This window comes from Brassica oleracea, unplaced genomic scaffold (genome assembly GCF_000695525.1).
Source record: "Brassica oleracea var. oleracea cultivar TO1000 unplaced genomic scaffold, BOL UnpScaffold00847, whole genome shotgun sequence".
NCBI classification, from domain to species: Eukaryota; Viridiplantae; Streptophyta; class Magnoliopsida; order Brassicales; family Brassicaceae; genus Brassica; species Brassica oleracea.
The window spans coordinates 1-11,258 of NW_013617477.1; the positions used below are offsets into that span (position 1 = coordinate 1).

Genomic DNA, 11,258 nt, shown 5'->3' on the forward strand with positions numbered 1-11,258 from the left:
CTCTTTTCAAAAAATCATAATAATTGTTTAAATGCTTCAATTTTTTTGTTTGGCTGTAGCCATTTCTAATTTGAGATTCTAGGTGTTATCCAGCTCCAAAATATGCAATCTTTACTTTGATAAAACAAACGTCAATACATTACGGGTTTATGAGAAAATCATTTACAGAAGAAAACAAAATTTTATCCGTGCGTATGCACGGGCTAATACTAGTTTATAATAAAACAATAGGAGTACTTTTACGATATTATTTTGTTTAGGCTTTAAAAAGAAGAATATTACTTATTTTATAGTTATTTTTTCTTTATGATTTTTATTAAATAATTTATTGTACTTGTAGGATTTTATAATTCTTTTTTGTTTAATATAATTTATTTTTAAACACAATAGTATTCCTGAGTATTTTCTTTCAATTTTTTGATACAATTCAACTTTTTATTATCCTTATTAATCTTATGATGCAAGAATAATTTTAAATTTTGTTATTATTGTCGTACATGAGTATGTGTAAATATGATAAATATGTGATTGTATGTAGGGGTGTCAAAATGGGTCGGGTCAACCCAACCCATAACCCAAATGGGTTTATTGTTAATGGGTCATGGGTCAACCTAACCCATTCAATAAATGGATTGGGTTGACCCATGATCCATTAAATTAAATGGGTCAGATGGGTTAATGGTTGACCCATCAACCCAACATCTTTATAATGAACCATTTTTTAATTAAGAACAAGTTGGCAGTTTTTATGGGAAAACACATTTTTGGGATTTAGGCGGAAAATGCATTTTTTGCGGGAAAACGAGTTTTTGTGATTTTAGCGGGAAAACGAGTTTTACGGTTTTGGCGAGAAAACGCATTTTGCGATTTTGGCGGGAAAACGCGTTTTGCGATTTTGGCGGGAAACTGCATTTTGCGGTTTTGGCGAGAAAGCGCGTTTTACGGTTTTGGCGGGAAAATGCGTTTTACGGTTTTGGCGGGAAAATGCGTTTTGCGATTTTGGCGGGAAACCGCGTTTTTCGGTTTTGGCAAGAAAACGCGTTTTACGGTTTCGGCGGGAAAACGCGTTTTACGGTTTCGGCGGGAAAACGCGTTTTTCGGTTTTGGCGGGAAAACGCGTTTTTCGGTTTTGGCGGGAAAACGCGTTCTGCGGTTTTGGCGGGAAAAACGCGTTATTGCGGTTTTGGCGGGAAAACGCGTTCTGCGGTTTTGGCGGGAAAAACGCGTTCTGCGGTTTTCATGTTTTGCGGTTTTGGCGGGAAAAACGCGTTTTGTTGTTTTGGCGGGAAAACGTGTTTTTCGGTTTTGGCGGGAAAACGTATTTTTGCGATTTTCGAGAAAAAACGCGTTTTTGTGATTTTGGCGGAAAAAACGAAATCAGATCAATGCAACGATAGAGAAAATAAAATTGATACCTGAGTTTGGAAGAGAATTGGATTTATTAATGGTTTTTTAATTGAAAACTAAATGGGTCAGACTTGACCCAACCCAATAGACCTATTTAACATGTTAACCCGTTAACTTATTAACACATTAACTTGTTAATTCATTAACCTATTAACGGATAAAAATAAACCGTTCATTTGGGTTAATGAATCAATTTGGTTTGGGTCAATCTATGGGTCATGACCCATTTTGACACCCCTGCTCGTACCACAATAGGCGCAAGTCTTCTTCTCGTTACTGCAAGTCTTGTTCTGTTCGATCGCATCTTCAGCTCTTCTCTTCATTGTTTCCGAATATTCCTGAAAACAAGAAGATCAACGATCAGCTTTAACAACGGATCATCGCCGGAAACAGAGATCGGGAAGAGCCGATCACTCACCTCCTCGCTGTGATCTAGCATTTCTCCACTTCCGTTGACCGGAATCCTAAGGGTTTGAGATTGATCACGTCTCTTCGAGAAACAGAAGATCAGAAATTTTAAAAAAGCAGCAGGAGAGTGTAGAGAGAGAGATTTTTTTTAAAAGAATAGAACTGAACCGACATACGTGGATGACCACAAAACCAAACGCAATTATAAATTGGTTCGAAATTAAAACCTAGCATTTTGTCTTTAAATGACGATAATGCCCTTGCACTCTCTCTCTATTATCGAGAGAGAGCCACCCGCCAAAATTGGGGAGTTTAGAGCTAAAGGTTTTTCGAGTTGGTGAAAAGAAAAGGGCGCCACTTTTGACCGGTGTGATCACATACTGTACAGAGTACGGTGGTCTCGATCCAATGATTCACGAGCGTTAGATCGTAGCCGTTGATTATGATCTCTACGGAATTTGACTTTTTGAGTACTGTATGTTGGGGTATTTAATGAGGCTGAGTGATTGCTCACCAACTCACTTAAAAGTAGATGATGATGATCTAATGTAAAACAAAAGATTTAGTGCGACATTGAGATGCTAATGATGGATTAGTTATATAGAGAAACAAACAAACTAAAGACAAAATATGTAAATAATTAAACATAATTTTCTATTAAAAATAAAATAGTTGTATAAAAATCTAAAAGAAATAAATAATTAATTTCTTTTTTAAAAGTCTAAATAAAATAAAAACGTAAAAGTAATCTTATTTTTATTATAATTAGCTAAATTTAATTTTTAATAATTTCGTGTTAAAAAATATAAACCAAAATTAACTTCAAATATTTCACCTGATATGATTGTGATATGTGTCGATTAAAATATTAGATTGTGAATGTGTCAATAAAAAATTCCATTATGTGAAAATAACTTATTTTTTTCATAAAATCTTAAATAAAAGAGATTTCTAAAAGAAAATTATTTTCTAATCTTAACCAATTAAGAATCTTAATTTTTTTTTTTTTTTAATCGTGACTAGAGAGAATTGTAAAATTTTGTTCTATAGTAATTTTTACTTCAAAAATTTAATGATAAACACGATAGTAAAAATTATTCAATTAACAAGAAAAATTGTAAAAATATTAATGATATTGAAAAAACGAATTTTTAAAATTGCAACTTTTAAAAATAGATAATATTAACTGGAAATAGTTATTTGTTAAAAAAATTATTTTTTAAAATCATAGACAAAATATAATTGTAAAATATTATGTAATATTAATTTCTTTTTGTAAAATCCTACAAAAGTAAAAGAGTATTTAATAGTTGTTTTCCTTTTTTATAAAAATATCCTAAACATAAGACATTTGTATAATATTTTTAAGTCCTAACCAAAGAGAATTGTAAAAATTTATTTGATAATAGTTTTAAGAGAGTGTTTGATGATGAACATGATACTAAAAATTATTTAATTAACAAATGAAGTGTAAAATTAGTATTGAAGCGAATTGTAAAAATGGCAATTTTAAAATTATTTATTAATAACTAAAAATAATTATTTGATCGCAATATTTTTTCTGAAATTCAAAAGAGAAGATAATTGTAATAGGTTACATGAGAGTAATTTACCTTTTTAAAATTTTAAACAAAATTATAAAAGAGTATTTAATATTATTTTTTATTTTTTTTATTATAAATAAAAAGGAGATTTTTATAAAATAGAACGTTTTCCTTTTAAAAAAAAAACCCTAGCAAAATAAATTTGTAAAGACTTATTTAATAAAATATAAATTAGTACATAAGAACATGTATAATGTTGTTATTGATTCGATTGATGTATTTAACTTTCATTTCTTTTTATTTTTTTATTTTTCATTTCTTATTTCGGATTGTGTTCAATTTAAATTTTTTATTTCGGATTGTGTTTAATTTAAATGTTTATGTATAGTATTTTTTTCTCAAATCCTTAGTATAAAGTTTATAACAACTCATCTACGCATCATGATTATAAAATACAAATATTAATTTAAACTTATGTGTGAAAACGGATTTAAACTATAAAATAAATCTCAAACAACATATGCAAAAAAACAATCATAATACTATAGTAAAATGATTTATTATTTTATAAGTTTTATTAAATTAAAACATTAAACAAAATCCGTTGCAACTAGCTCAAACAAAATCCGTTGTTAATAAAGCTCGCTTCAATAGTAAATAACTGCATCTCGGTCCAATAAATATGTTAGCCTAACAACGAAGAGATGCTTAGTGGCCCAAATAGTGAAGGAGCGGCTTGCGTCAGGAGACGAGACCATTCGCCACCGAACACAACCCTTCACTTCCCCCACCCCATCCACACCATCTTCCTCCTTTTCCCCACATCTGTAACATTTATTTTTTTCCTCTAATTTTTTTTTTATTTAAATAAATAATAGTATTACTAATCGAGTGTATGCCACTAGAAATTGAAATAAAATCCCCCCATGATTTTATTTTTCTTCTCCATTTTTTTTTCGTTCACGATAAATAATATAAATCGAAATTCCCAATCCTTCGTCTTCCCAATCTCTCTAAAACCCTAGACTCGAACTCAAGCAGACAACCCCCAAGAAGCATATCTACTCTCAGCTTCTTGTTTTTATTACCGGAGAAGAAACAACGTTTACTTTTTTTGGTCTGGTTGTGTTGGATTTTGCTTCATCTGTATTTTTTTTCTTTGGAGCGATCGATTCTGCAACCATCACAATGTCGAGTTCCGGAGGAGTTTCAATTGCAAGAACAGCGATCCGCGGTGAGAATCGGTTCTACAACCCGCCACCCATGAGGAGGATGCAGCAAGAGGCCCAATTGCAGCAGCAGTTGAGGGAGAGGCAGCAACGAGAAGGAGAAGTGGATAAGGAGCCTAAGGCTACGCAGCCGCCGCCTCGGACGAGGAAAAGTCATGGGAAGAGCAAGAATCGGGTTGTTTCCACCGGGTCTGAAGTATCCCTAGGCTCATCTGAGTCTTCCGGGTCGGGTCGGGTTCAGAGAGAAGGGTCAAACTTGGATCGGTTCTTGGAGCACACCACTCCCCTTGTCCCTGCCAGGTTTCTTCCTATGGTAAGAACACGATTTCAAAATAAATCTGGTCGACTACGTTAGAAATGTCATTTGTTGCTTATCGAACCAGAGAGATCATAGTGTTTTGTCTTAACGAAAAAGGTCATTAGAGATTTAAATTCTAAAAGTAAAAGTTAGAAATGTCGTTTATTGCTGGCTTGAACCAGAGAGATTACTTTAGTGGAAACTTAGTATGTTTGTACTTAACAGTTTGCTGCCCTGAAAGTTAGTGTAACGTTGATTTCAATATAAAGACTCCAGTTTCATCATTGTGATTCAGTGTAGAACTCAGTGAAAGACTTCCTTTTTTTGTGCATTGCTTAATTGCTGCACTTTGTTTTCCAGAGAAGCAGAAGGGAACTTAAAACCGGTGAATCGGAGAGCAATTCATATTTTGTTCTTGAGGATCTGTGGGAGTCGTTTGCAGAGTGGAGTGCGTACGGTGCTGGTGTTCCTCTCCATATGGATGGGAGCGACTCCACCGTGCAGTACTATGTGCCTTACTTATCCGGCATTCAATTGTATGTACTAGACCCATCTAACAAACCCAGGTTAGTTTTTCAACAACTCTTCCTGTTTTTTTTTTCATTTCACAGTTTTGATTATTTGACTTTTGTAACAGAAATATAGTTGAAGATAATGAAAGAAGCAGCCACAGTAATAGTGGTAAGACTCTGCAGAGTGAGGTGGACTTGAGTGTCAGCGAACTGAACAGAGTTAGCCTCGGAGATCAACCTGGAGAGACTGAGACCAGCAATCCTCAAGAACGGTTACTATTCGAGTACTTGGAGTATGAACCTCCCTTTGGCCGTGAACCTCTCGCTAACAAAGTAAAACTCCCTCCTAAAAAAAAGTCATCTACTTCCTTTATTTTGATTTTTTCACATTTTAACAAAGTTTTCGTAACACCAGATATCAGATCTGGCTTCAAGATTTCCTGAGCTAATGACATACAAGAGCTGTGACCTTTCTCCATCAAGTTGGGTCTCTGTGTCATGGTATGTTTCCTGTGAACCCCTTTCTTGATTTCTTGAGATCATTATATGGTGATCTTTTACTTCATTGGTGTGTAGGTATCCGATATACAGAATACCAGTTGGTGCAACACTACAGAACCTTGATGCCTGCTTTCTAACTTTCCACTCTCTCTCAACACCCCCACCTCCTCTAAGTAAGTAACCTTATGCTTCTAATGTTAACATTACATCGCCTTTTTGTCTTACAAGGTCTTGTGCATGTATAGAAGCAGGTGCCTTGGAGCCATCCGTTAAGCTACCGTTGCCTACTTTTGGACTCGCATCCTATAAGCTCAAACTATCTGTGTGGAACCAAAACAGAGCTCAAGAGTGGCACAAGATATCTTCTTTGCAAGACGCTGCAGACAAATGGCTTAAGTGTCTGCAAGTTAATCATCCGGACTACAAATTCTTTACCTCTAACATCACACAAACGAGGTGAAAAAAGTGAAAAGCTGCTTTGGCTCTGCTCTGATTCAAAGACACAACCCATTTATAATATCTACTCTACTCTACTTCACGTTATAAAAACTCTCTGCTTACACCAAAGTAAAACCAAGTACGTACTGGGTAAAAGACTCTTGCGTGTTTTTCAGGCGATTTAAGAGTCTTGCTGTTTCATTACCAGAAGATGCGTTGTGAATTGTAGCCTAAGCTTTCATTTGTTCTTCTTCTGCTGAAACTAGTCTTTTGCTTTTTCCATATATAGTAGTGATGAAATTTGCGAGGAGTGATACTTGTAACGTTGAGATGCAAATCTTTTTTTGTGATACAATTTGATTGCTGGACTGGAACACAGCTTGGCTTATATATCAATTTGTTAGAGGTTTCTAGCTTTGATCAATCTGATGAGAGGAAAATGTACTTTGATATACTGAATATGCAAATTAAGATTCCTCAAGCATATCCGATTACTGCATATATACTTTACATATTACAAACTATCTTCAAATGGGATGTTCACTATTAGGCTAATAACCAAATGGAGACAACTGAAAGAGCTCCATTAAGTTCTAACCCGGAGTTAGCTACCGAATGATGGAAACTGAAAGTAATCCCTATGTTCAAACACTCCTAGCTACAAAAGATAATCTTCTAAGGAGAGGAACTGATGTCAATGTACCGTCTTCCACATGTTGTCTAAGAACTGAAAGTTCTAACTATGTCTTCTTTACCTGTCCTCATGCAGTCATGCTAAGGCCGCATGGAGACAAGCTAATACTCTCACAAAGTTCAAAGTCCTAAAAATTTCATTTATTGAAGAAGATGATCAAAGTGCATAGCTCTGTTAATGTGTATGACCACTACAAGTTGTTTCCCTTTAGGATTTTATGGATATTATGGAAATCTTGTATTTTTGTTTTGTTTTGTTGATATGATTACATAAAATTAGTATTAGTTTTGATGTATTTTTGATATTTGTTGATACCATAAATGTTTACATAAAACCCAAATATATCCCAATGTAAGGTTTTATGTAAAATTACTGATAGAATAAAATCACATATTAACACTAGTCAACATATAACCATTTTTATACGTTTACATAGAACCTGACTCCAAATGGATATATTTGGGGTTTGAGACAATTAGCCCTAAAAATCATATAACCATTTAACTGAGCCATTGTAATTAGTTTTGATGTAATTTTTATTTTTGTTGATATATATAGGCCTGAGACTTATTATCCGAGATCCGGATTCGATCCGAAATCCGCTCCGGATCCGCTCCGAAAATAGGATATCCGGGGTGCCCGGATCCGAATCCGGATAGTAAAATCTTGGATCCGTGCAAACCGAATCCGGATCCGGATATCTTAATTTTTAGGTCCGGATATCCGGATCCGGATCCGTATTTTTAAAATACATTAATTTTTTATATTTTATTAATATTTATATTTGATATATTAATATTTATACATTAATTAATCTTATAATATTATATTTTAGTTTTTACAATATTATAAACATATATAAATATATTTATAAATATTTAATTTATGTATTATATTAAAAAAAAATTGTATTTTTTGTTAAAAATATTATTTTTATTTATTTTGACGGATCCGGATCCGGATCCGGATATCCGCGGATAATAGAATATCGAGACGGATATCCGAAATCCGAATATCCAGAAACCACGAATCCGGATCCAGATATTAAATCCACGGATCCTACGGATCCGTATCCGGATCCGGATACCCTCCGTCCCAGGGCTAATTATACCAACTTTCACGTTCTTAATTTCCTTCTATTTTTTAATTAAAAGAAATAGTTAGTGGTTGGTTGTATTTTTCTGATACATCGGATCGGTAGGAGGAGAATCCGACTTCTTTTAAAGAAAAAAGTTTTGTAATTTTAGCTTTTCTAAGAGAGTGTGGCCACTCTGGAGACAGGTCTTCTTCTTCTATCATTCTTCTTCTGGGTTTATTCCCTTAACACTTTCTCTCCATCTCTCTCTTGATCTGAATCATAAACTCGATTTTTGCAAAAATTCAACATTGTTTTTTGTAATCGATCAACTTCATCTTCCTCAAATCAAGCGTGACGGTGGTGGTCGGTGACGGTAGCTATGTCTTCGAAGACTAAGTAAGACTCTTTACTCTGTTTCACTCTGTTTTAGTATATACACTCTAAATAGTGTAGATAGATAATTTCTTGTTTATATATAAGAATATAAACTTATACAAGTTATGGAAGTTGTATAATATATATATATATATGAATGTTAATTGTATTCAAATCAAAAAAAAAATTGTACATTAGATCTGTCATTGTTGTTTTAAAAAGTAAGTGTAAGAACACCAAATTTAAAACTATATTTTCTACATCTTGATTCACACAAGATTGCAAAAGCATGACCATGTTTTAAATCATACCCAATAGAAAATTTATAAATAAGTGTGTACTAGGATGTTACTGCAACCCGACATAGATATGCTTGTAGGTTTGTGCCCAAAAACTCTTCCCTCAGTTTTTCAGCATTCAACATTTTTCATTCCCTCCAATATTTCTATTATTTGTTATTAACACAGTTTATTTTTTCTGTTTTTTCGATTGTATATTTATTAAAATATTTACATTCTATACGGAATCTTAATCTAAGATTTTGTTACAAAAATGTGTGTTTGTGTCCACTTCCATTTGTTTTCTAATTTAAATGTTTTTAATAATAATTAGAGATAATATCAAAATATATTTTCTAAAAGAGCTAACTCATCTACGTTAGATCACCGACTTCATCACAAATGTAGAAAATTTGTCGTTTATCTAGTCGAGATCCGAAATCAATTACCTTGAAAGTGGATTTTCCAACCATTAGAAGCATAATATGATTGAGTGATCATGTTTCGATTGTTAGCTTGAATTGTTTTCTATGTGTTTTCATTACGAATGATAACAAATAAAATACCAAAATTTTTAAGAATAAGTAGGACACAAACCTCCACATGTCCAAAATATTTTAGGGCTGATTTTGTACACTGAAATTTTTGGTTGATAACAATATTGTATTACTCATTATTGCAAACTAGAATATGAAAACTCAAAGATCAACGTAACATGGTGGGAACTTGATTATTATTCAAAAGGAAACGTCAATCATTTTAAAGCTAGACATTTAATAATAAAAATGTATCACTTGATGAATATTTTTTTTTCTTTTGCAACATTCTAACTAAAAATGCAGGTTCAAGACTCAATAGAAATTTATAAATAAGTGGCATAGGTCTGTAATGTTTATGAATATATTTATAATTTTGGGTGTGATGGAAACGGAATGTATATAATTTTATATTTGTATTTTTCATATAATTAAGTGATCGTGCTATAACTTATATAGTAAATGGGGGTCACATTCAAATCTGAACCACGGAAAATTTAAATCACATCACCAATTTTAATTTTGTCTAACCGGTTTTTTTTTGTTTTTGACTAATTCATCTAACCGGTTTTGTATCCACGCAATCTGAAGGAGCTAAACACCAAGGAGAGCACTTGCAAGGATACCAACATCAATAAAAGAACGGCTGCCAAAAAAAATACAACTCTTCCAAGAACCAGTGTACAATTTATTATACAAAGAAATGTTTTTTCGTGTATCATATTGACTCATAAATTTATATCATACCGGTCATATATCATGCCTGCAACATATGTTCACCACCATATTTGCAACACATAAGAAATCATTAAGCATAAAAAACTGAACCAACTATCTATTGACATTTGAAGCATAATAAACAAAATCTAAAACTCCAAAATTTAATAATATATACCAAATGGTATATTAAAAAAATATACAAACAAGTGTTAAAATCGTAACAAAAATATTAACACAAACATATCTACTATTTGGTTATGTTTATCCAAAGAATATATTTAAAGATATGATATATATTATATAATTAAATCAAATGAATTTTAAGTTACTTAATACTTTAAGATACCAACATTATATATTTAGATTAGTTAGACTATAAAAAAATATTATATAAAAAATATTGTTAGAATAAAATTAATTAATATTAAATTCATAGATGATTATTTTTACTTAAAATATTAAATTTTCTATAATATGGATGATTACCAATATTTTTATTGAATTTTTTTTCAAACAAGTATTTCATAATTTTAAAATAAATAAATACTCACCAAGATAACCAAAAATGTTATTAAATGAGAGACGAGTTACATACTATATTATTTTGGTTGCTTGAATATTCAAGAGCAATATTTTAATCAACATTTTAACAAATAACCCGACTTTAAATTTAATCTACTAAAATGGAATAGACACCCGTGTGGACGGGTTTAATGTTTTGTTTTCTATTATTTGTTACTAACAAATTAGGTTTCGTTATAAATCAATTGGTTGATGTCCATAACCGGCACATTTCATAACCGGCCCAAATCCTAGAGAGAGAGGCGGCGGCCGCGGCATGGAGAGAGAGGGAAAGTCGGCTAGAGACTTTCCATTCTTCTAGTTTTTCTATTTCATCTATGTCTATGATTTTTAATCTTTCCATTTATGTATTTCCATTAATCTCTCAGATAACTCTTATATAAAGGGATCTCTTATTCATTAATAAAACATAGAAATATTCAGACCTAAAACCTTCGTTTTACAACACGTTATCAGCACGATAGTCTCTAACACCCTGACCCTAAAACCAAACCCCTAAAACCCTAAACAAAAAGAATCTACCTCGGAACTTCAAAGAGGTCGTTCTCCCAAACACTACAAGAAAACAGGGGGATTCTGATGGCCGAAATCGTCGGAAATTCGTCGGAATAGACCGATTCCGACGAATTTCCGACGAACCCGTCCGTCGGTATCGTTT

At 32.6% G+C, this 11,258-nt stretch overlaps 1 protein-coding gene across 2 annotated transcripts; it reads left to right on the forward strand.

Annotated features, from left to right (window-relative positions):
* Window positions 1–4,206: 4,206 nt before the first annotated feature.
* LOC106320191 lies at window positions 4,207–6,748 on the forward strand. 2 transcript variants are annotated; one of them, XM_013758559.1, is made up of 6 exons: window positions 4,207–4,901; window positions 5,247–5,452; window positions 5,524–5,731; window positions 5,814–5,899; window positions 5,975–6,072; window positions 6,151–6,748. In XM_013758559.1, the coding sequence occupies exons 1-6, from the start codon at window positions 4,548–4,550 to the stop codon at window positions 6,357–6,359; spliced, it is 1,161 nt and encodes a 386-aa protein (XP_013614013.1). In that variant the 5' UTR covers window positions 4,207–4,547; the 3' UTR covers window positions 6,360–6,748. The 2 variants fall into 2 exon arrangements, with proteins under 2 accessions (XP_013614013.1, XP_013614012.1); XM_013758558.1 differs by having other exon boundaries at window positions 4,224–4,901; window positions 6,145–6,748.
* Window positions 6,749–11,258: the final 4,510 nt, after the last annotated feature.